The 25,567-nt window shown below is 50.2% G+C and overlaps 1 protein-coding gene across 3 annotated transcripts in view; it reads left to right on the top strand.

The window, feature by feature from the left end:
• The first annotated feature begins 1,346 nt into the window (after positions 1–1,346).
• The window catches only part of THNSL2 (threonine synthase like 2), a 57,832-nt gene continuing 33,611 nt past the window's right edge, over positions 1,347–25,567 (top strand). The window contains exons 1-4 of one of the 3 annotated variants that reach the window (XM_054992160.1): positions 1,347–1,423; positions 4,563–4,801; positions 20,998–21,192; positions 25,053–25,205. In XM_054992160.1, the coding sequence (XP_054848135.1) occupies positions 4,579–4,801; positions 20,998–21,192; positions 25,053–25,205 (571 nt within the window). In that variant the 5' untranslated portion in view covers positions 1,347–1,423; positions 4,563–4,578. Of the gene's footprint in view, positions 1,424–2,820; positions 2,884–4,499; positions 4,802–20,997; positions 21,193–25,052; positions 25,206–25,567 lie in introns of those variants that run through there. The other 2 variants (XM_054992158.1, XM_054992159.1) reach the window with 2 other exon arrangements.

Genomic DNA, 25,567 nt, shown 5'->3' with positions numbered 1-25,567 from the left:
CTGGGGCCCTCCTCACACCTGAGGGGCAGGGTTGCCAGGGCCCTCCCGCTTCCCGTCGGGAGGGTCAGGCCCCGGGCACCTGCCTCGTGTCGGGCACACCCTGGAGCGAACACCGGGACCCGCCGCGCCGGCCTCCGAGCGCTCCCGCGCTCCGCCCGGGCCCAAACAAAGCGGGCGCGGCGGTGTCGCTTCTGGAACTGGCGCTGCCCGGCCCGTGTCCCCGGGGTGCCTGCCGGCTGGGGGCGACCTGGGGGGACGAATCTGCGGGAGTTCGGCCACCCCCGCGGGGGGGGGGGCGCGCCTGGGAGCCCGGCCGGGGCAGGGCGGAGCGACCCCCCCCCCACTCCCCTCTGGGAGCCCCCAGCACAGCCCCGGGCGGGCCCTTGCTCCTCGCCGGGGACCGGCCTTCCCTTCCCGCCCAAGAGCCCTCCCTGGTCCAGGGCTCAGGCCGGGGCGGTTCTTCTCCCGCCGCCCTCCCTAAGCCGCCAGCGAAGGCCCCGCGGCCAGCGCTCCTCCCTGCGCCCCGTCCTGAGGGCGGCGGCGGCGGCGGCGGCGGCGGCGGGGTCTTAGGGCCTTCGGGGCGGCGGCTGCCTCCGGGCCGGCTCGCTCTCCCCTCGAGGCCTGCGTGGCTCCTCTGAGGCGCCCGGCCGGCCAGGCCTCTGCTCGGACGCGGCCGCCCCGCCGAGCAGCAGCCCCGCTCCCCGCCCCCGGGCTCCCGCCAGGCAGCAGGCAGGAGGCGCGGCCGCGTCTCGCCACAGCACAGGCCCGAAGGGGGGCGCAGGCCCACCCCGCCTGGCCGGGCGCTGGAGGGGCGGCGGAGCGGGAAGCGGGCCGGAGGAGGCGCCGAGGCAGGGCGAGGTTCTGCGGGAAGGCGTCGCGGGCCGGGCCGGGCCGGGCCGGGCCGGCCGGGGGAGGCGCCGCTCGGGGGAAAGGGCCGCGCGTGAGGCGGCTGGCTCGGAGGCCTCGGCCCGGCCTTGTGCCCGGCGGGCTGCCTCTTCTTCGGCGGGCGGGCGGGCCTGGAGCGCGGGCGCCGGGGCGTTTCCCCAGCGCCTCCCGGCAGGCCCCCCGGCAGGCCGCTCCGCCGCGAGACACCCGCGGCCCTCCGCTGTGCCCTGCCCTGCCCTGCCCTGCCGGCGAGGCGGCCTCCGGCGCCCCGGCCTTCCGGGAGGGCTGGCGGTTCTCAGCTCCGGCCAGCCCGCCTCAGCCAGGCTTGGGCGCTTCCAGATTTCCCCTGTGCGGTTTTCTAATGAAGGGGAAGGAAAATACAGTAAAACAGGGGAGGGGCGTTCCCTGGGCCGCGAGGCCGAAACCAGGAGGGCGGACGGAGAGAGAGAGGGAGAGAGAGAGACAGGGGGGCTTCCCGACAAAGGAGCAGAGCGATCGCAGCTCTGACCACTGGGCCCTTTTGTGCTTCCCGCTTTTGGTGGGTTTCAGCTGACCTCTGCAGTCTTGGTCAAGAGCCTCGGGGTCGTACCGGCTGTGGCGTTGCTACTAGAAAAGCAAGGAGAAGGCCTCCCGGCTCGGCCTAGCCTGGAATGCCCCTCTCGGGAAGGAATGGCGCAGAAAAGACGCCCTTGGTCAGTCCCCCAGGTCCGGGAGACAGAGCAAGAATGCTAATCCCTTTCAAATTTTTGTGAGGCAAACCAAATTTAGTCAACCTAGCAAACATAAATTCCCAGTATATTTTGTCAAAAGCTTTTTCAGTGTCAAGTGAGAGAACAGCAACTTGATCAGATCTCTTACTATTTAATGCAATCAAATCAGTGATCAACCTAAGATTATCAGAACCTTATCTACCTTATATAAATCCTGCTTGGTCTAAGTGTATCAAGTCTGTTAGTAAGAATGGCCATTAATATCTTAGCATTTACGTTCACCAAAGAAATGTGTCAAAAATTTGCACAGTGACAGTGACAAAGAACTCAAAAATTTCATTGTACAATTGATATAATTTTGGCTTTTAAAAATCTGAATAAGGCAGTCCATCTTGCCCTGGAGATTTGCCAGCATTCATATTCATTATATTCTGCCTTAATTTCATTCATACACAAAGGTTCAGCAAGAAGCTGTTGTTGAATAATATCTAAACATGGACATTAAAAGTGAGAAAAATGTCTGCAAAGCTTTTTTCTAAGGGTTCTTTGCCTCAACTATACAATTCAAAATGGAATTTACAAAACTGTAAGTTTATTTCAATAGATGTGGATTACATACCAATAGTCTTGATCTGAGGATACAAAATGAACTGAAGTTAAGCCTGTGTGCAGATGGTGTCATTAACAATCAAGGAGCATAAGGAATCAATGAATTTTTCAAAAAACATTCTTGATGGCCTTGGCAAAGTATTTATTTATTTATTTATTTTATTCGATTTATACTCTGCCCTTCCCACAGATGGGCTCAGGGCAGCTAACAACATTAAAAATACATTAAAATCACAAAAACAACAAATCAATAATTTTTTAAAAAATCATTAAAATAGTCCAGGAGCAGGCTGATTATCATATAAATGAAAGGAAAATGAAATTTGTGGGTAGATCAACAATAAAATGATGGGATCGTATGATTTTCATTGAGCTACAACATCAATATTTAGGTATTTGGTTGTTTCCAAATTTGACAGATCTGTTGGCTGAAGCCAGACCGTCTCCCGGGCCACAGCAGGCTGCCAACCGCCTCCATGGCCAGCCCAACAGCCAGAAGGCTGGCATTGGTGGTCCAGGCAGTGTGTAGTTCTTATATTTCACTGTGTGGCCCCTTTAATGGACTGCCAGCAGTGGAAGCTGCTAAGCTGGATCTGCCAGGCTGTCATGCAAATGGGGAACGAGTGCAGGTGGCCAGGGAAGGCTGTTGGGCATGCCTGGCCCAAAGAAGGGGGTAAAGGTAGGCCAAGGGGGAGGCTCCAGGTCTTCTCCAGGCTGCAGAGGAGAAAGGAGATGTAGACCCTGCCCCCTTTGACCTCTGAGGCTTTTGCTGGCCCCAGGGTCTCAGCAGGGACCACGGAGGTGCACCAAGCAGTTATGGATCCCCTGGATCCCCACATCTTTATATGTTCAATTATTTGAGATTATGCAAAAATGTTTACTTAGTCTATATGACAATTGTCCTGGTTTGGACAAGTGGTGTAATTGAAAAATGGTAGTGCCAAAATTGCTTTTCATTGTTGAGAAAGTTCCAGTTGCCGTGTCAGATAATATCTTAAGTGACTGGTGAAAGGAATTTATAAAATGCATTTGGCTTAATAAGAAATCAAGAATGTCCTCTGATGTCTTGCAGAGAAAAAAAACAAGGATGAGGTGTTAACTTTCCTGAACTTGTAAAATATTTCCAGGCAGTTAAACTTAAAAAACTTAATTCTTTCTAATATGAAGGTGCCATCATAATGTACTAAAAAACACAGGAAATTCCCACCGTAACCAGCTGACTCATGAGAATATGCAAAAATAACATTGGCATTAAAGAATCTTTTAAGTCACATGTAAAGTACGAATACGTACTAACAAATTAGTAGTTGCCAAATTCTTCCATTTAGATTTAAGTTGTGACATAAGTGTTAAAGTGCAGAGTGCAAAGACAATATAGAATATGAAGTCAAATACAATAAATATACGAAAAAGGCAGTTAAACTAAAACTTTTCAAAAATTAATTCTTTCTGATAAGATGCCATCGTAACGGACAGAGCAAGAAACTGTTAAAATACTACTAAGGCATCTTTGTAATCAGTAGACAAATGTGTAAAGAAAGTTTTTCACGGTGTAATCCGTTATTGAGAAAACGTAGTAGCTATGGGATAAATTAAAAACTTTTGAGCGCTCTTCTCTAAGACTAGAGTAAAGCTTCCTTTCTGCCTTGCAAAAGAAACTTATGGAAACAGGCCACAAATCCTGCTTCACCATTCTCCCCCTCTCTGCCTCATGTCGTCCTACGATAAATACTGAAGCAGCCTTGTGCTTCGTATTTTACATGTACATATTTTAAACCTCTCTCTAGCTTCCTATATTAATAAGTTTTTTTTATTGAGGGGAGCGGATGTTTAAAAACTTTCCTGTAAGAAATTTATGAAAGTTTATAAACCAAATTATCAGAACATTCCCCCCTCTGTTCTGTCTTCACAATCACAGCCCTGTGAGAGAGGTTAGGATGAGATACTGTAATGGGCAGGGCACGGAGGGCAATCTCAACTCCCCCCTGTCTGGAGATCAGGGGGCGGGGCCACCAGCCATGTGACCATTTTCAAGAGGTTCCAGAACTCCGTTCCACTGCGTTCCTGCTGAAAAAAAGCCCTGGTAATGGGTGCAAAATCATGCAGTGAGCTTCCATGGCAGGGCAGGGGTTCAAGACTGGTTGTCCCAGACACTCATCATGCTATCTCCTTCATTCGCTTCTCTGGAAAATCTTTACCTAAGAGTAAATTCCATCCTCCTTCAGTGTGTTAGGGATGGGTACAGTTCACCCAGGGACTCCTCCCTAGGGGTCACCAAGGCAGGCTTCCTTTAGAGTTGATAAGAGGACTTGTTGTGGGTGAAAGTCCCACTCGTGCGGGTTGCTGTGTTTGTTGCAGCGGCGAGGTGCAAAGTATGCAGTACGTCAGCACTCGAGGAGCTGCCGGGGGCCTTGATTTTGAAGGAGCTCTTTTTTCTGGCTATGCTGTGGACGGTGGCCTTTTTATGCCTGAGACTGTCCCTGTCCTGGACTGCCTCACACTCCAGAAATGGAGCACCTTCTCCTACCCAGACCTGGTGAAACAATTGTGCTCCATCTTCATTTCGGATGAACTCATTTCAAAAGTGGAGTTAAATGGTATGTTTAATCAGGAGGGTAATTTGATTTTTTGAAAGCCAAAAAAAGTTGTTTGAAAGCCAAAAACCTTGAAGCTTCAAAATGTATTGAATACTTTAGATCTAGTTGAAAATGCTTCTAAATTACTTTCAGTTTATAAATCTATAACGTAGTTTGTTTTACGTAAATGACAGAACTAGTAGCTACATTAGTGATATTTATCATCATTATTTGTATACATTTGGAGCCCAGAAGGAATTGTGTCTATATGAATAACTGACAGGGAAATTCCTCTTCTAGCCCAGGAGCATTGCTCAGCTCGGAGGCCAGACTGGGCTGCTCTGTGTAGCATCCTTCTTTCCTAGCCCTGGAAGACTCGTCCCGTTCTGCAGTTGCCCCATAGAAAGGACTGCTGAGCAGGCTAAGCCTCCGTGGTACACCCCAGAGAAGGAGGTATTTACCTCTCACAGGCTGTTTGGAGAGCATGGGCTGGGGCATTCAGATTAGGTACATCCTAAGCCTAATTTTTTCATATTTTTAGCCCATTTCTTTTCGTTTTTTAAAAAGTCAACTGATTTTTTTCTGAATGACCAAAGAAAGTAACAGCTCCATTTGGCCTGTGAATGGACCTTTCTCAGACCCAAACTAGATGTTATATGTGACAGGAGTTGGGACTCAGATGCCTGGCCTGACTCATGGTCACATGAAAGAACTGGGGTGCTAACATGGAAAGTGCTTTGCGAGGGGGAGAGGGGGTTCTGGCTTCCCTATTGAGCCATTTTTGCCCCATCACCGGCAAAATGGGCATAGTAGGGAAGCCAGAAAACCCTCTTCGCCCCTCACGGTGCTATGGAGATGACTGGAGTGATAGAGTGCTCAAGTCCCCTATTTGTTCCATATGTTAGTGAGCCTGGCTGAGCACCCATGTTCTGACTTGTGTCACAGGCCGCGTTTAGTTTGGCTGTCATTGCCTTACTGATGTTCACAAGCCCCTCGGTGCTTGAGGAAGTTACTGGAAATTCTTATGGGGAAGATGACAAGGAAGTGTGAGGCGCTGAGGCAGAGAGAGAGAGGTGGGCAGTGAATTCCATCAGGAGTCTTTCGAGTGTAAATTTCTGTGAAGGGGGGGGGGAAAGAGAGGAGTGGTAGAAAGGTGAGAGGTGACGCCTGTCATAAACCATCAGAATTAGCAGCGATACGTAATGGATGATGAAAGGGTCAAAGGTTTGAACAGATAAGCAAGGTGATGAAGCAAGATAAATAGAGTAAATAGCAGCCACTCAGGGAGAAGCAGCCTGAAGTTTAAGTGAAAAATAACACACCTTGGTACAAGGTTTAGTCTGATAAAATATGTTCAAAACTGTCAATTAAATTTCTAAAAAGTGGATCCTGTAGAGCAGAGGCACTCAGTGTGGCACCTATGGGCAGGGGTGTGCAATATGGATCTAGGATTTGTTAAAAAACAAAACAAAACTAGATTTTTGTTTATCTGGCTAAATCTGGCTTTCATAAATCACACCAGAGAATCTGGGATCCTACGTATCTGGAAATCTGGATCCAGCTCCCCAGATAAATCCAGGCAAATCTGGTAAATAGGGCTTCAGCCTCTGGCTTGCTCCTTCCTGGGCTTCTGCTTTTTTCCCAGGAGGTGAGGGAGAGAATGGGGGAGGGGAGTGAGGCGGGGAGGGGGGAGCGAGTGGCCAATCATGCGGGAGCCCTCCTTGTCTGCCCGGCTCCTGTGAGTGACACTGGTTCATTTGGGCCAAGTTGCAACGGTGTCCCTTGCTTCAGTGTGTTTGGATGGAATTCTCTGTTTTGTCATTATTCTCTGGTTTGATGTTGATCCCTTTGATTCACTTTGGTTCTGAGGGGATTCCATCTCTTCCCTTGCTTCAGTTTGGTTCTGTTGGGCTTTCTCTGGCTTGAGGTTGCATTTGAGAGCTTGGAAACAACAACAATGTGCTTACATAACGCCCTTCTGGACAGGTTAGTGCCCACTCAGAGCAGTGGACAAAGTCATTGCTTAATTCTTACTATCCCCACAATACAGCTGGGGAGCTGGGCTGAGAGGAGGGGCTCACCTAAGGCCACCTGAAGAGCTCGTGGCAGGAGGGGGATGTCAGAACTGTGGCTAGATAATGTCCTTACTCCAGACTACCTTCTGCAATCAGACAACAGTCCATTGTTTCCAAAAGGATTTTACTGAAGAATTAGTCCATTATAGTCCACTGGCCTGAATGCAATATTCAGGATGGTACATATGCATTGTTACCAATGACAAGCAAAGCATGAGCGGGAGGGTTTTTTCGAAGAGCTCCTCTACCTCTCCCTGTCCTGGGAGCTGGCGTAGGGCGCGATGGCGCCGGGTAGGCTGCGGGGGCTGGGCGCCTTAGTTGGAGCAGAGGTCTTTGCACAGGCCGGTAGGGGCATTGCACCGCAAAATGACCACTTTGGCCACACTGCAGACACAGCCCTTGTTGCCATCTAGCGTCTCTTGCTCCACGAGTAGCATATCCAGCCCCCCCGGCTTCCTCGAGCGGGAGTGGAGGAGCGTCTTTGGCCCGTGGGTTGTTGGTGTTGTTCCACCAACCGAACTTCCAGCAGGCGATTTTCTACTTCGCATGTTAATTGGATCCACCCTAACAGTGTAGGTGGGTTATCTTGCATGAGAGCTCTGTCCAACAATTTGGGGTTTAAGCCCTGTTTGAATAAAATGATTTTGGTGGATTCTTCGCACCTTGGGCATTTGGCAGCGAGTTGTCGGAATTTTGTGGCATAGTCTCTAGCCGACATGCTGCCTTGCCTAATAGCCTGCAACTCAGTTCGGGCTCTGGTTTCTTCTAGGGGGTCCTCATATTGGGCTCGAATTGCATCCACTAGCCCTTGGAGTGTATCCAACTCAGGGGCCCCAATTTCATAAAGTCCTACATACCAGTCAGCTGCCTTGCCTTGGAGACGTGATCCCAGGTGCTCGATTTGACTGGCTTCACTCCCAAATAGATGCCCCCATCGATTGAAAAACTGTACTACTTGAACAAGGAAAAATCCCAATTTGGAAGGGTCTCCATCAAACGTAGCGTCCAGTTTGACCCAACCCATGGGAAGGTCTTGTCTGGGGGCTGCTGCTGGCATTGGGTAGGTATCGAGCGGGGCGAGTTGTAAAGGAGGCTGTCGCGGAGTTGGCGGTAGCTGCGGCGGAGGTTGTTGACGGTAAGGTTGAGGTTGGTGCGGTGGAGGTGCTCCCGGAATCGGCTGTGGAGGTCCTCTAGGTGCAGGTTGTAACGGCGTTGGCCGTAAGGGTGCCGGCCGCAACGGCGGTGGGCCTCGAGGTGGTGGCACAAGAGGGGCTGGAATCGGCCCTTGGGGTGCCGGTTGCAACGGAGATGGGTGAGGAGAGATGGGTTGTAAAGGCGCTGTAGCCCCCCGCGGCCCCGGCGGTTGATGTGGTCTGGGGACAGTACCTCTTCCGATTATGCTCGTCCCTGGGATGGTTCGCGGTGTGTCCCCTCTCGGGCGGCTTGGAGGCTGATCCGCTTGGGTCGTGGGTGGAGGCACTATGGGGGAAGCGGGTTCCAGCGGTTGTCCTGGTTCCCCACCTCCGCCTCCGATTCCACTGTCAGCTGGAATGATGGGACGATCGGGACGGGGGTCTTCTGGACTCGGTTCTCCTCCTCCTGCGCCGGCTCCGTCGGCATCTGGTATGAGTGGTTGTTCAGGAAGGGGCTCTCCTGGGCACGGGTCTTCGGGGCAGGGACCTTCCCCGGTTACAGAATCAGAATCTCCCGTTTCTGGTGGCTGTTGTGGCCACGGTTGGATAGGGCCCTCCGGACGTGGCAAAAGACCTTGCAGGTTAGCCAGACTTTGGCTGATATCTGGTAGACCAGCTGGCGATTCACGACCCCCGTCTCCCGTCACGAGTACGGATAGCAGGTGGATTGCATGGGCTAAGCTTTCTTCCATGCTTGCTAATCTGGTCTCCAAAACTTGCACTCTGTCAGAACTTTCTTCCTCTTGTTCCGTATAACCAGTAGCTTGCGAAGTGGGCACATTTTCAGTATGTGGCCTTGGTAGACCAGGTATGATTTCTTCCACTCCTTGTTCTTCTTGAGATCTCGCGGCTAAGATCCCTTTCGCCAAACCCGTGATTGCTGATATTCCAGAGTCGATTGCAATCGTTCGGCTTTGAAGCTGCACCCATTGATGTTCACTTACTTCTTGTTGCCCCGACCACGGGGTGACTTCCGCATAATCCCAGCTCAGGGCACCACGGCGGGACGTCTCCCATTCCGTTTGTTCGGTCGTCCTGTTCCAGTAAAGCCACGGTCGGCTACTGGCGTGCTCGGGTATAGATTCCAAACTACGCTGGCTATCCAGCTGCGTTTGCGTGAACATCGTACTGGCCCTTCGTTCCCTCGTCTCCCGTGGTCTCGCGCCCCACTGCGTTGGGGTGGGCAAGGAGAACAGTGGTTCGTGTCAGGTTCAGTGTGTGTATGAGCTGTACTGACTCCATTTTCTAATGCTTCTAGTGTTTAAGTGCTTTCTCCACAGGTGCACAAGTTCCCAAGCAGACTTCTCACTGACAGAGATTGTTTTGTCTAACAACGTTCCACCCAAGATTGGCCTTGAGAGAGTCCAGCTTCCCAAGACTGAAAGATGTTGTTTTGAGAACTGCGGGGGGAGGCTGGTTCAGCTGGGAACTGTTACTTTGTATCTCATGCTTTTCTCTTCATTGGTAACAATGCTCTTGTACCATCCTGAATCTCCTATTCAGGACAGTGGACTATAATGGATCATTTCTGCAGTAAAGTTTCCTTATTCAAACAATGGACTCTTGTTTGCTTGTAGAGGAGAACCTGTAGGAAGGACATTATTTAGCCACAGTCTGACATTTTGTTACCAATCATGTCTCAGTCGGGCCCAGCGGAATCCAAAGCAGTCCCAGACAGGGATCCTTTGTTTGATCCGTATGCGTCTCCCGGCAATCAACAAGTGCAACCCCAAGAACTTCAAGCACCTGCGCCAGCAGGGAACGGAGCTTCAACTACTACCCCGCCTCTCATCGATCTCGGCAGTGGGGGTGAAAAGCCGACGGCCACCAAGCCGACGGCCACCACCATCCCCTTGTTCTCGTTACCCACACCTTCGGAGTGGGGACCCAGACCCCGAGAAACGAGAGAGCGCAGGGCCAGTGGGGTGCACCAGCAATTACCCATGGACGGGCGTCGAAGCCTAGAGACAGTCCCTGAATTGGACAGTAGCCAACCATGGCTGTTTTGGAATAGGACGACCGAGCAAACAGAATGGGACACGTCCTGCCGCGGCATCCTAAGTTGGGATTATTCGGAACTCACTCCGTGGTCGGAGCAACCAGAGGTTTCCGAACAAAGTTGGGTGCAGATGCAAAATCGCACCCTTGCTGTGGATTCCGGCATTTCGGCAGTTACGGGACTAGCCAAAGGAATTCTAGCAGCGAGATCGCAAGACGATCAGGGAGACCCTCCACCCTGGGGGCCGATTTCCCCGTTGGCAGCAGTCACAGCGGGCTCCACGACGGACCAACCGGGTCCCAGTAGAATTCAATTGCTGGAAGCTAGGTTGGTCGATATGGAAGAAAGCCTAGCTCATGCCATACATCTACTCTCATTGATGGTGGCGGGAGAGAGACCATCACCAGAGGAGATGGCTATACAAATAGCCACACTACAAAGCGTTATTTCCAATCCGAGGGAACCTGCCCCGTTGCAGCCGCCGCCCTCAAATAACCCAGGGAAGGAAGATGAAGAGGGATCCTGCACCCCTAGCCAGTGCCCTGACGACCCTTCCGAATCGGAAGAAGAGGGGGAACCCTGCCCTGGAGAGACGGGAGAGACTCCAACGGAAACCCCTAGACCGGACGAAGTTCCGCATTCCGGGGATACTCCAGTGGAGGTTCCAGGAGGGAGTGGAGAGGAGCCAACCCGCCCGACAGAGTCGCCGGTGATACCCCCTCCAACTTCCCCAATAACGGTCCGGCCGGACCAGTTAGAAGAGCCTCGAGCTCCCCCAAGGGAGGGAACGCCACATCAAACGCCAGCAACCATCCCCATACAACAAATCCCAGGGGAGGGTCAACCAGTGCAGGTCGTACCACGAGAACAACCTCCAGGTCCCAGATCAACGACGCCGGGAGGGGCAAGCCCGCGCGGCCCAGCACCCATCAGGCCTTCGCCGCAGCGGCCCCTCCCGCTTCGACCGCAGCCAATACCACTACAGCAGCCGGTAAGATTCCCTCCAATTCAACCGGTATTACTACCTCCCGATCAACCAGTACGGCCTACGCCACTTCGACCCCACCGACCCGCACCGCAGCGACCAATCATGGCCCAACCTGTTCGGCCACCTCCAGTCCAACCGTTACGGCCAGCACAACCGGTGCTGCCGCCGCCAGCCCAACCGGTGATACCGCCGCCAGCCCAACCGGTGATACCACCGCCAGCACAACCGGTGCTGCCGCTGCCAGCCCAACCGATACTGCAGCCACCAGCTCAACCGGTGATACCACCACCAGCCCAACCGGTGCCACCGCCGCCCGCTCAACCGGTGATGCCACCACCAGCCCAACCGGTAAGGCCCCCTCCGATACACCCCGTCCCGTATCTACCACCGCAGCCGGGGGGCCCCGGGCAACCATTACTGCCGCAACAACCATGGCCCCAACAGCCTCCTCCCGCGCTGCAGGCGCCACTGACTATTCCGATGGACTATTACCCTGCACCAGCCCCAAGGCAAGACCTTCCAATGGGCTGGGTGAAACTGGAAGCTACTTTTGACGGAGATCCCTCGAAACTGGGACTTTTCCTGGTACAAGTAGTACAGTTCTTCAACCGATGGGGACATCTTTTTGGAAGTGAGGCCAGCCAGATTGAACATCTCGGTTCACGATTACAAGGCAAAGCGGCAGACTGGTATGTAGGACTATACAATATTGGGGCCTCAGAACTCAATACCTTACAAGGGTTGGTGGATGCCATCCGGGCACAATATGAAGACCCCTTAGAAGAAACCAGAGCCCGAACAGAACTGCAAGCTATTAGGCAAGGCAGCATGTCGGCAAGAGACTATGTTACAAAATTCCGACAGCTAGCCGCTAAATGCCCTAGATGTGAGGAATCCACTAAAATAATACTGTTCAAACAAGGGCTGAACCCGAGACTTCTGGATAGAGCTCTCATGCAAGATAATCCTCCTACTCTGTTGGGATGGATTCAACTCACATGTGAAGTTGAAAATCGCATATTGGAAGTCCGTTTAGTTGAACAACAACAACAAACGGGACAAAGACGCTCCTTAACTTTGCAGAAGGGAGGACGAGGTGCTGGATACGCTACCCGCGGAGCGAGGGATGCTAGATGGCAACAGGGTTTGTGTTTGCAATGCGGGCAAGCCGGCCACTTTGCGGCATAATGCCCATATCGGCCTGTGCAAAGACCTCCGCTCCAACTGCGGCGTCCAACCCCTGCTCCATTCCCCACGTTGCAATGCCCAACACCAGCTCCCAGATCGGGTAGGGGCCGTGGCACCTCCCAGCGACCTGCCCCAGACAGGGGGTTGGAGGCAGAAGAACTCATGGAATACGACCCATCTACCCCAAATGTAGAGGGGAATTCAGAAAGCCCCCAGTCGGGAAACGAAATGGATCTGTCGTAAAAGGGCCCAAACGACAGATCCACCCCCGACCCGTCCCAACCAGGGACCGGTCGCATGGGTCCATATTATTCATGCCAGTGACTTTGCTAAACCCTGAAAGAAAGATGCACATCCGTGTACAAGCCCTCATCGACTCAGGCTGTTCAAGAGACATTATCGCCCCAGCCCTAGTCAATGGACTAGTATTACCAGTCCGAGAATTACAAAACCCAGTCATTTTCGAGCAAATGGATGGCACCAACATGAACCCCGTCACTACAGAAACAGTCCCAGTGGTGACGGGCATGGGCCAACACTGGGAAAAAAGGTCTTTTGTCATCAGTACCACAGCCAAATACCCGTTAATTCTGGGCAGCAAGTGGCTATGCGATCACAACCCCTACATAAATTGGGCGGAAGGAAGTATCACCTTCAACCACGCCAACTGTGAAAGCCATCGGTGGAATCAGAATTGGGGTAGTGATCCAACTCACACCGAAAAGGCTCTTCTCACCCAAGAAGAAATAAATCAAATACCCGAATATTACTGGTCCTATTTGAAGGCTTTCTCCAAAGAAGAAGCTGATACTCTACCCCCACACAGACGAACCGATTGCGCCGTAGAGATCTTACCAGGAGCCTCGCTACCCAAAGGCCGACTCTATCCTATGAGTCTCCATGAACGGGAAGAACTCCGAAAATTCATTGACACCAATCTTCAGAGAGGGTTCATCCGTCCAGCCAATAGTCCCCATGCAGCCCCGGTACTCTTCGTGAAGAAAAAAGACGGGGGACTCCGACTGTGCACGGACTTTAGGGGACTTAATGCGGTGTCGACCAACAACGCCCATCCCATCCCGCTCGTCCGGGACCTTCTCAACGTCGTGGCGCAAGGTAAGATCTTTACAAAATTGGATTTAAAAGATGCTTACTTCCACGTTCGTATCAAGGCGGGAGATGAGTGGAAAACCGAGTTTAATACACCCCTCGGACAATATGAATACTTAGTTATGCCTTTTGGATTGACGGGAGCCCCGTCTGTATTCATGTCCATGATAAATGAAGTACTACATGAATTTCTATATAAAGGAGTGGTGGTGTATCTTGATGATGTGTTAATTTACTCAGACTCTGAGGAGGACCACATTCAACTGGTTCAAAAGGTTCTGGCCACTCTAATGAATAATAAATTGCCCATCAAGCTATCTAAATGTGAATTCCATAAAACTGAACTCACTTATCTTGGTTACTGTATATCCCAAGAGGGTTTAAAAATGGATCCAACCAAAATACAAGCGATCCAAGAATGGCAAACTCCCACTACCCGTAAAGAACTGCAGTCTTTCTTGGGATTTGCCAACTTCTATAGAGACTTTATTGCAAACTTCGCGCAAATCACGCTCCCCTTAACAGAACTGTTAAAAACCAAAGATAAAGGGGACCAAGCAAAGAAACCCTCCTCCAAATTACAATGGACACCCGATTGCCAAACAGCCTTTGAATGCCTGAAAGGGCAATTTGTAACAGAACCCATCCTCTGCCACCCCAACGAGAACTACCCTTTCATAGTGCAGGTCGACGCCAGCGATACTGCAATTGGAGGAGTATTATTGCAGAAGGGGGAGGATGGGAAACTGCGGCCTTGTGCATTCCTATCAAGGAAGTTTTCTGATGCTGAAAGAAATTGGAATGTGTGGGAGAAGGAAGCCTTTGCAGTAAAAGCAGCCCTCACTAACTGGCGGCATTGGTTGGAGGGGGCGCGCCACCCCTTTGAGGTTTGGACAGACCATAAAAATCTGGAGGCCCTTCAAAGCCCCCGCAGATTGAATGCCAAACAATTACGGTGGGCAGAATTCTTTTCCAAATTCAATTTCACTTTAAATTACCTCCCGGGCAAAACTAACTTTCTTGCAGACGCCCTATCGCGCATGCCCCAGCACAGAAGCAAACGGGAGGAGACTATAGACACTGTCTTCTCACCTACGCAATTGGGAGGCGTGGTAACTACACGCAGCCGCGCAGTCCAGCCCCTCCCGCACAGTCAAGAGTGGAAATCGAAACTTAAAACTGCGGTGGAAAAGGAGGGGGATAAAGCGCCCAAAACCAAACTAAACCAATCCCCGCAGGGGGATTGGCTAGCAGGAAATAAATTTTATGTACCCGACAGCCTCCGACGGGAGGTCTTACAGCGGTGTCATGATGCCCCCACCGCCGGACATTATGGGTACTTGAAAACGTTACACTTGATACAATGGCAGTTCTGGTGGCCGGGCATGCACAAGGACATTTCTCAATACGTAGGCTCCTGCCCCATTTGCCTCAGCGCCAAAACTCGGAAAGGGAAACCTCCGGGTCTTTTACAGCCATCGGAAACGCCCAACAGACCTTGGGAAACGATATCCATGGACTTTATTACTGATTTGCCTGTTTCCAAGGGGCATAACTGTATTCTAGTGGTAGTAGATCTGTTTTCCAAACAGGCCCATTTCATTCCATGTACTACTATACCCACCGCTCGAAAATTAGCGGATCTGTTCTTAAAACACGTCGTAAAATTACATTCTTTTCCGTCCAAGGTGATTTCGGATCGCGGCGGACAATTCGTTGCCAACTTCTGGCGGGAGCTTTTGCAGATGTTAAATATTGAACAAGGAATCAGTTCAAGCCACCACCCACAAACCGACGGACAGTCGGAAAAAACTAATCAAATCTTAGAGCAGTTTCTTCGTTGCTACATCAACTTCCAACAAGATAATTGGGTGGATCTCCTCCCTCTAGCTGAATTTTCGTACAACAACAGTGTACATGCCTCTACAGGACAGGCCCCTTTCAAGATTGTGTATGGAGCCCACTTTAACCCTTTCCCATTGGACGCTCCCCCTTCCTGCTCAACAAATTCATCAGATGTGACGTCGTGGTGGAGGGAGGCCGCCCAACAATGGACTCTCATTAAAAAACACCTCGAGAAAGCCAAACAGGATTACAAAAAGTACGCAGATCGCCACCGGGCGGCCGAATGGGATTTACAACCTGGAGATCATGTATACATTTCCACCAAAAATCTGAAACTGGCCCAGACCAGCCGCAAACTAGCTTTAAAGTTCCTTGGACCTTTTACGGTGCACAAAGTAATCAACAAAGTGACTGTTGCTGTAAACTTACCCAAAAATTTGCGCCATGTTCATGATACATTCCACGTCAGTCTGTTAAAGAAGGCTCCAACAGATAACAAATGGCACGTCAAAGCTCCACCCATACCAACATTAATAGATGATCAAGTACACTATGAGGTGCAACAAATTCTAGACTCTAAACTCAAACGTAATCAGCTTTTTTACCTCATCAGGTGGAAGGACTTTGACTCTGGGTTCGATGAGTGGGTGAATTCTGTACATGTTCATGCTCCTAGACTAACCAAAGCTTTTCATACTCGCTATCCATATAAGCCTGGGGGGGATCTATTTTAAGAGGGGCAGAATGTCAGGTTCAGTGTGTGTATGAGCTGTACTGACTCCATTTTCTAATGCTTCTAGTGTTTAAGTGCTTTCTCCACAGGTGCACAAGTTCCCAAGCAGACTTCTCACTGACAGAGATTGTTTTGTCTAACAACGTTCCACCCAAGATTGGCCTTGAGAGAGTCCAGCTTCCCAAGACTGAAAGATGTTGTTTTGAGAACTGCGGGGGGAGGCTGGTTCAGCTGGGAACTGTTACTTTGTATCTCATGCTTTTCTCTTCATTGGTAACAATGCTCTTGTACCATCCTGAATCTCCTATTCAGGACAGTGGACTATAATGGATCATTTCTGCAGTAAAGTTTCCTTATTCAAACAATGGACTCTTGTTTGCTTGTAGAGGAGAACCTGTAGGAAGGACATTATTTAGCCACAGTCTGACAGTTCGGCTGTAGCTCTGGGCCGGGTATCTGCACTGCTGGGAGCGAGGGTATAAAGCGTAGTAACCGAAGAGCTGTTTCCTCGCGGTACAGGTCCTTGAGGTTCCAAACCTTGAGAGCCGGGAGAGGCATACGGTTCAAACAAAGGATCCCTGACTGGGATGCCTCTGGAGTCCGTCTGATCCGGCTTCGGCATTGGAAAAGGTGATTGGTAACAAAATGTCAGAACTGTGGCTAGATAATGTCCTTACTCCAGACTACCTTCTGCAATCAGACAACAGTCCATTGTTTCCAAAAGGATTTTACTGAAGAATTAGTCCATTATAGTCCACTGGCCTGAATGCAATATTCAGGATGGTACATATGCATTGTTAGCAATGACAAGCAAAGCATGAGGTACAAAGTAACAGATCACAGCAGGCCCATCCTCCCCCCACAGTTCTCAAAACAACCCCTTTGAAGTTAGGAGAGCGAGAGTTTCCCAAGGCCGGTTCTTGGTGGAACATCGGTAGCCAAAACAATCCTCTTCTGTGAGATAGCTGCCTGGGAACCTTGGCACCTGTGAAGAGAGCACTTAAACACTGAAAGGATTAAAAATGGAGTCGGTTAAGCAAAGGCATATAAGAGGCATATGAGAAAGCAGTCTGGACCTGACAGGGGAGTCAAGCCAGCAGAAGGCCACTTAGTCACTTTGCTTCTGCAGCTCTTCCCCTTAGGAAACAATGGAAAGTGGCTGAGGGCACCTTCTTCAGGAGCCCATAGAACTGGACCCTGGGGTCTCATATTTCTGGAACTTAGCTGGTCTTTAGAGGACAGTCAGGAGTAGGTTGCCTGCAAAGTTGGTGGAGTTTTCCTGAAAAGTGCCACCCCAGCCCTGCTGATAGCCCTCAGATTGTTTTCCCCTTGGGAAATAATGGCTGAATATGTCTGGGATTCTCTGATCTGTTTGGATCTAGATTTCCCAGATTTTTTTTTGACGCACAGCCCTGCCTCTGGGTCGAGTGCCTTGTTGCCTGCTGGTACCTGTCCTGGTGCCCTCCGAGTGTTTTTAGAAAGCGGATGAGGTTGAGGACGGCATTAGCCGAGCAGGGCTTCTAACTGGCCATTGGAGAACTGATTGATTTGTTAAACAGAGCTTCTGCCTGAATGTTGAAGAATTACTATCAAGGCTGTGCATAACCTTACTCTCTGACATTTTGTGGTTGGCTCCACCACCCGCTGTCAGAATTCCAAAGTTGCCCTCAGGCTCAAAAATGCTGGGGGCTCCTGCACAGGGCTATTAGAGATTGTCGTGAGTTGGAAAATCCAAGTATCTGTTTAAGCCAACGGATACTTGGCTTTTCCCTTTACGGAGCAATATGCCCTCCAAGCGGGCAGGTGAGGTGGCTTCCTGCTGTGCCTCCAAGGCACCCAGTGTGATGGGGCAGCCACAGCGGAGCAACCAGACCACGTGGCCCACAATGGCCCCTCAGGGATCGGCAGTCCCTGACTGGGCATCTGAATTTCACCTGCTGTGTTGTCTCTCCAAGCAGAACCTTCTGCGCACGTTTGGCTAGGGCCTCTGCCGGGGCCTTCCCCCGCGCCCCCCCCCTTTGGTACACCAGGGGCACCTTGGGATTTGGCTGTCATTCCTCAGCTGCTACAACGGAGTGTCCTTTTCACAGGACAGGACATGTGGAACGCCAGCTTGGAGCTGCAAGTGCATTCTGATGCCACCAGAAGTGGGGGCTTTGGGGGTGCACCTGTGGGGCTGATGGTGCACACAGAGATGACCCATCCACTGGCTTGGGTCGGGCAGGTTTGCTTCTGGTTTGATAATATGGCTGTGGTCAGGGTCTTATATGGGCTGTCCTCACACACTGAGTGGGTCATGAGCCTTGTGTGCAGGTCCGTCCTGATATGCCTGTCTCAGCAGAACACGTGGCAGGTATGTCTCGCTTCCAGGTGGAGAAGTCCTTTGCTCTGGCACCCAAGGCCCCTCCAGCCCCTGAACCGTTCCCAAAGGAGCTATGGATGCTTGGGAGTTCCCCATAATGTCAGGATTACTGGTGTTGGTTGCCCTAGCCACACCATGGGCTTACCGGGGAGCCTGGTCAAGCTTCCTGGCGTTCTCTGTGCATTGCGGGGGGGGGGGGGAGGCAGCTGCCCACCATGGGGGGTACCGTCCTGCACTACTTGGCCTTCCTGAGGGAGCAAGGTTTTGCCCCCAGGACCATGAGCTACCATCTTGCTGCCAACTCATTTTTTAGCAAAGCTCGTGCTTCCCCTGACTCGTGTGACTCTTTCACCGCTTGGCGGGCCATTGAGGGCTGGAGGCAGATGGCCCCACCCCCATCGGACCCTCTCAGGCCCATCATGTGTCCCGTTCTCTCCTGGCTCCTAGGGCAGCTTCCCAGCACCTGCTGCTTGGCTTTCGAGGCACCATTGTTCAAGGGCTGCCTTTACCCTGGCCTCCTTTGGAGCCTTCAGAGTGGGGGAGCTTGTGGCTGGCTCCTGCTCGGACACCTCAGGGCGCGCTTGATGTGTCAGTTTGGAGGGCCAGAGTGCTCATTGTCCTTTGGCGCTTTAAGACTCACCAATGGGGGCAGGGGGCCCGCATCTCCCTGGGTGCTGCTGGATCTCATCTGTGCCCTCACTGCACACGGTCGGCCTACCTGGTGGCTTGCCTGCCGGGCCAGGACTCCCTTTTGGTGCATGAGAATGGTTCTCCCCGCACACGCTTCCAATTCAGCAGCGTGCAGCAGATGGGCTTGGGGGTGGTGGGCCTGCCAGCCAGAGAACTTAAAACCCATTCCTTCCAGATTGGGGCAGCCATGGCAGCCTCTGAGATCAACCTGCCTCCTGCCCATGTTTGGGCAGTCGGCCAGTGGCATTGCAGCGCACACAAGGCCTACATCCATCCTGGACTTGTGGTTAACGCCCTCTCTTTTTAGATCCTTCAGGACACCGCAGGCTAGTCTGAATCGATGGGCATCGCATCGTGCACTGGGCGGTGCATGATGCAGAATCCTCTGCATGGGGTTGGGATCCGGGGCTTCCAGGTGCGGTCTTCGTGGAATGGACAGGCACGCGGGGATGATGTGGGACTCGCTGCTTGCTCGCTTTCTGTGGCTTCCTGAGCGAGTGGGAGCACCGGATGCTGTGGTGCTTCAACTCAGGGGAAACGACTTGGGCAAGCAGACCGGACTGGACTTATTGCAGGCGATTCTGAGGGACTTGGGGACTTCGTTGGACAGGCACTCAGGCAGGCAGATGTTCTGGTCGGACTTGCTGGAACGCGGTTTATGATGTGGGGCCTGGGGGGAGGAGAAGGTTGATTTGGTCCACTGGCGGGTGTCTAAGACTGTGGGGCACTTTGTGGCGGCGGCTGAGGGCTTCACGATTCCTCATGCCGACCCCTCCTTCTGGCTGGAGGCATTGTACCGTCCTGATGAGGTGTGCCTGTCTGGCTGGGGACAGGACAGTTGGCTGCAGGACGTCTGGGACAGCTTGCTGGATTGGTTGTGGCTTTAGGAGCTTTGGCTCTTGCGGCTCTTTTGGCATCAGTCATGGATCCTTTGAGTAGAAATAGGGCCTGCACGCATGATTTCTCCCATAGCTGGGGAGCCCCATAAGGGATCGTGGACCAGGCAGGGCAGGGACAAGACCAGCTCAGGGGCTGTCAGGGCACGCCTGCTTCCAGGTGACGGGGGAACCATGCAAAGGATCCCACTGATTGTCATCCCACGGTTCCCCCCTTCAGCAGGCGGGATGGAGGGGCGAGGGAGTTCTCAGCTGGCAGGCGGGTCAGCCGGTGCTGGGGTCTGTGCCCTGTGCCGAGCCAATACTTCTCTCACTGTAGTCCATGAAGTTGTGGGCTTTTCTGCTCCAGCTGCTGCCTCCTGTCCATCTTGCTGCCTTGCTCCTGCACCCCTCGCCCTCAAGCTGGCTCTGCAGATAGAGGTCAAAGATGAAAACCGAACTGTGGAGCAAACAAAAGGAAGGGCCTTATATGGACAGAAACGCTCTCATCCTGTCACGATACCAGTGTGTTTTGTTATTAAGCTAAATTCTGTAACCTTGAAAACATTGGACTCATTAATAACATGTGATCATTAAACACATTATAGCATATTAATTGTTGGGTGCTTCTAAAGGATGCATTTTGCTTGAGACAATTGTGAATTGGCTTTGCAAGCATTTCAAGGTAGCCAGAGCACACGGTTATACTAACCCTGTCCACTTGGCAAGACACCTGTTTGCAGTTGTATGAGAGTGAATGTACTCTTGTACGACATTGTTAATACATTTTAAAATGGTAAATAACTAAATAAATCTTTCTCTCTTGAAAGGCACAGAGAGCAAATGTGCACCTGTTTCCCGAGTGAGCTGGCAACCATTGAATGCTGGGCAGATGGTGAGACTGTAAAGGTTCAGTCAGTCTAACACAGTAAAGAACAGCCCTGCCTGGCCAGATTTAGATGTGCTCTGTGCCGCTTTCATAATTACTTATTTTGGAACACGGGAGCCCTGTTATAATTTGTCTGGGATCACACTTTAAAGATTAATATTCGAGTCTACTGTTGGATTGACTTTATGATAACACAAGAACAAAGGCACTGTCGATGAGTTTTGTTGTGTGTCCAGGCAAACCATGCTCCTTGGCTTTATCTTTTCCTAGACTTGATTGATCGAGCATTCAGCAGGTTCAGACACAAAGATGTTGTTCATCTGTCAAGACTGAAGAACGGCTTGAACGTTTTGGAGCTGTGGCATGGTGTGACCTATGCCTTTAAGGATCTATCTTTGTCCTGCACAGGGCAGTTCCTACAATACTTTCTGAAGAAGAGGAAGAGGCATGTCACAATTCTTGTGGGTATGTTTGCTCTGAAATTGACTTTCTATGGAGTTGGGCTTGTTTTTAATAATGTGGTGTGTTAGCAAGAGATGATTTTGTCACTTCTGTCCTTTGGCCAGGAAATTTATTCCCACATTTGGCTGACTCACAACATTTCTATAACCTTGGTATTGGTCCTGGACTGTGGTGGGGGACCCTGCCTTTTCTAATGTATCCTGTAAAACTATATCAACACCATACCTTTAATCGAATGCAGGATATCTTCTTGCATGAGAATTTGTCCCATCGGGACATAATGATGACCAAAGATTTGGGAAGGGGAGTTGACCGATTCTAGGAGGACAGGTTTCTTGGTGGTATTGGCTGTTCAGATAGCCAAAAGCGAATGCCACCAAAAGTATATTTCTGGATAACTGGGATGGCTGTTGGCTTCCCACCCTGCCGGTGGGGCATCTGGCAGAGCTCTGTTGGAAGTGAGGTGCCGCGTGCCCCCAAGTCCTTGAGGAACCCAGGGGGGCAGTCAAGAAACAAAACACGCTTCTGAGAAGCCGAGTCCCTGGCCACGCAGGGTCACGGTCTGCCACAAGTTCGGTCTGGCCAACCCCACGCTGACAGGCCACGGAAGCGAAGTCTTCAGCAGGACCGGCTGTCGATCCTGTGAGGCAGAAAAACTGCAGACTGAATTCAACAAAAACGGTTATTTTGTAGTTGAGACCAAGATACTGGATTTAGATTGAAGCCCCCAAACCCAATGACACCAAAACAACTATAATGAATAAAGTTTATTAAGACCAGCAAAAGATTATATATGTAGAATTTGTGCAAGACAGGGAAGAAAATTATAAATCTAACAGCTGAAATCTAAACGGCTTAACAGGCTTTTGCTGCCTAACATTCCAGCTGCTACCTTGTCAGGTCAAACCAGAACGTCCAAAATAGAACTCCGTGGCCCAGTCTTCCACTGTCGCTCTAAAAGGGCCAAGAGCCGACCAACTGCAAGTTCAAGAGCAAGATGAGTAAAGGCCAGGCCGGAAGCTAAGCCAAGAGCAAGGAACAAACTTATTCTTACGCTCTGTCGCCTAGATGGTCCAGTCAGGGTGTTGCTGAGACACATGACCATGTCTCTCTGCAACTGAGAAATATTTGCAGTCAGAGCAGCTTGTCTCACCTGTGCTGCAAGTGCTAATGAGATGGAACGCAGGGGATGGACCACCCTCTTTGTCCCTGGCTTTGATGGTCCCATCCGTACCTGGGTTCTGTGAACGGCGTTTCGAAGCCCATCTCTCTGGGAACAGCTAGCTCGGACTTTCAGTAAGTCTCCTAGACAAACTAGTCAGTTTTGTTTGGCAAAGGAAGGACTGAGAGAGGCTGGCTTCTTGACACTGGAGACGGGATTAGATCGGCCCTTATCCTGACCCAGCAGTGCTCTTCTGAGAGTTACACAAGACCAGGTTGAGGAAGAGTTGGACAATGTCTTAATAGCGGAAGAATGTGGGGATGTACACTTTAGAAAGCATTTTTGGTAACTGTTTTAATTTCACTTTTATTAATCGGCAATATCAGATTGCAAGTGTTTCCATTCCTCCTGTAAAGACATGTTTTATCATTCCTATTAACAATAAATGGTGGGAAAATAATCACAAAAGCGGAATATGAAAAACTGATGATAAACTCTACCAGTTCAACTGGCCCTAATAAATAAATGTTACTGGGCTGTATCAGATCTAGATACAATTCCTAATAATTTTTTTAAAGCAAGGAAGATCTTACATGTCTTTCTTCTGACTAATACTGGACATACATTTGGAGTAAAGTTTAATCTTTTTTTTAATGATTGACAAAGAAAAAAATTTAAAAACTCAATCCCAGTGGTTTCTAAACACTACACAGCTGAAGTCCAATAGAACCTTGTTGGCAATGTACAAAAGTATAGATTTTGGACTTGCTCATTGATTAAAAAGTATTTGATAAACATATACTTTCCATTAATTATTTGACAGGGTGCTCAATACTTTATCATTCTAAAGCGATAATGCTAATTTTAAAATATTTTATTGAGAAAATGGAATTAGATCTGTAGAAAATTAGATACTCCCCCAATTTCAGAGTGGTTTAAAAATGGTCAGTTACTACAGTGACTAACAGGGCCATTAGTCAGTTGAAGTTAGTGAGCTTAGAAGGGTGTAATTCTCTTTAGGATTGTATTGTAAATTAATATAGGATTGGATCCAATCAAATTTTCAGCTGGTGAGAAAAGGAGGAGGTATCCCCTTTGGCCACGCAAAAAAGACCTAGGATCATGGTACCTTGTGCATCTCCAGGCCAGATTCGCTGGGAATCCTGGAGGTTGTTTGCCTTCCTCTGGGCATAGACCAGCAGTAACTTGGGGAGGGAGCTGGGGAAGTCGGTGTGAATTTCCTGCATTGTGCAGGGGGTTGGGCTAGATGACCCTTGGGGGTGCCTTCCAGCTTTATGTTTCTATGTACAAAAGCCATGTGGGATATGAACTGTAGTACGAAGTGGAATTGGGTTAGAAAGATTGAAAAAAACTGTCTGAATCCAACCCATGTTATAAAATAAATATATTAGGAAATACAACAAATATAGTCAGTGAGAGATGATTATTATAATTATTAGAATGACAAAATTTGATATAATATGAATTTGTAACTATATTTTCATTGCTGGAATAGTTTATATTCTGTAGTATATTATTATAATATTGTATCTGGCATTTTACTGTTAGAAAAGGGGAGAAGTTCCCAGCTTTCCTTATTGGGAACTCCCTTAGCCCAAGGTTTCCCTGGAAAGCAGTCTAATAATCAGCTGCCACCACTCAGGCGTCTCCTGAGAACATCTAGACTGACCTGCTGAGAAGGAGCCCTACCAGGTCAGTCCCTGCACGATAGCAAAGTAGGAGGACGGAAACCCTGGGAAATACCTTGTAGCAAACTAGGTAGTGCCCAGGGAATCTGGCACGTAGGGAAGAGATTCAGAGAAAATCCAGAGGAACGTATTTACTAAGGAAGCCAAAAACTGTCTTCGTAGAAAGAGGGTTTATTACAGAAAAAGGGGGAAATAGCGAGTGGATTCAAAAGGCATTGGAAAGGGGACAAAATACAAAAACTCAGGGAAGCGCCCACCATCACACAGCACACAGCCTCTCAAATAAAAACAACAACGTGGAGCTAACTCAGCTAAATATACTCGGCATGTACAGAGTTCCTTGCAGTGCCAAGACAGCAGAGGAGTCCTTAACCCCTGGCCCATTGGTCTTGGTGTCTCCACACATTCCAAAGTGGGGACAAAGAAAAGCCCCGGGCTCCCAGGTATTTATGGGCATTGGAGTCTGACCTGAGCCAGCCTCCTCGGTGAGACTGATCAGTGGATCTAACCTATCCCAAGCAAAGCTCCACCTCCGGCATCAGAGACTATGTCCACCAGTCAGAGAATTATTACAGGGTGGTCCTGCCATTTTAATGGCTCTGCATTTACTTGACAGAAAGGGAATCTGGCCCAAACCGGTTGCCCGGACGGTGTTGGCCAGGTAGCCCCAATTTGGAGTGACGGATAAGGCGTTACTCTCACGTAAGCCCCAGGGATCCCAGAACCCAGGTGCTCGAGTCTAGGTGGTGCTCCTGAGCCATATGATGTCCTGCGGTTCTGTCACATGATAGAATTGAAGGAAATTAGAAAAAAATAAAAAGATGGAAGGAAAAAAAGAGGAAAGGAGAGGTATATATAGATAAAGTTAAAATGAAGTCTGCTAAGTATTACCAATTGGGGGCTAATGGTATTGATCGCGAGTCCTTTTGTAATGCTGATGTTTCAGAATTTTGTTAAGCTTTTATTGTGCAGTTGGTTCTGTTTTTCATCAGGAACGTCCGGGGACACTGGCAGCTCAGCAATTGAAAGTGTCAGAGGTGAAAAGAATATGGACATATTTGTTCTGCTGCCTTCTGGTCTCTGCAGCCAAGTACAAGAACTGCAGATGACTACAGTAATTGAAGAGAATGTCCACGTGTTTCTCGGTGAGTTAAGTTGGTGGACATTTGTGTTTCCCTTCTGGGTATTCTGGGTTATAGGTAACACACGGCGACATCTGCAGTCTTCAGTACAGTCCCACACTGGGGACTGCACAGCCACAGGCCGGCTGCTTGGGACAGGATTCTGTAGCTTGAGGGCTTTTGAGGGGGTGACCCCTCCCTCCCTGCCTCGGATTATGCACTGGAGCGGTTTCCTGCTGAAACGGACGCATGGTCCAAAGAGGTCCCCCCTTTGCCCTCAGTTCTTTTCCTGCCATCCTGAAGAACAGGTCTCTTGCTGTTTGCGCAATTTCATATTTCTTTTTACCTCAGCAGTTAGAATTCTTTTGGCTATCTCTGGGATGCTC

Source organism: Eublepharis macularius, chromosome 11 (assembly GCF_028583425.1).
Source record: "Eublepharis macularius isolate TG4126 chromosome 11, MPM_Emac_v1.0, whole genome shotgun sequence".
Lineage (NCBI taxonomy): Eukaryota > Metazoa > Chordata > Lepidosauria > Squamata > Eublepharidae > Eublepharis > Eublepharis macularius.
This window is presented reverse-complemented; position numbering and strand designations above follow the sequence as displayed.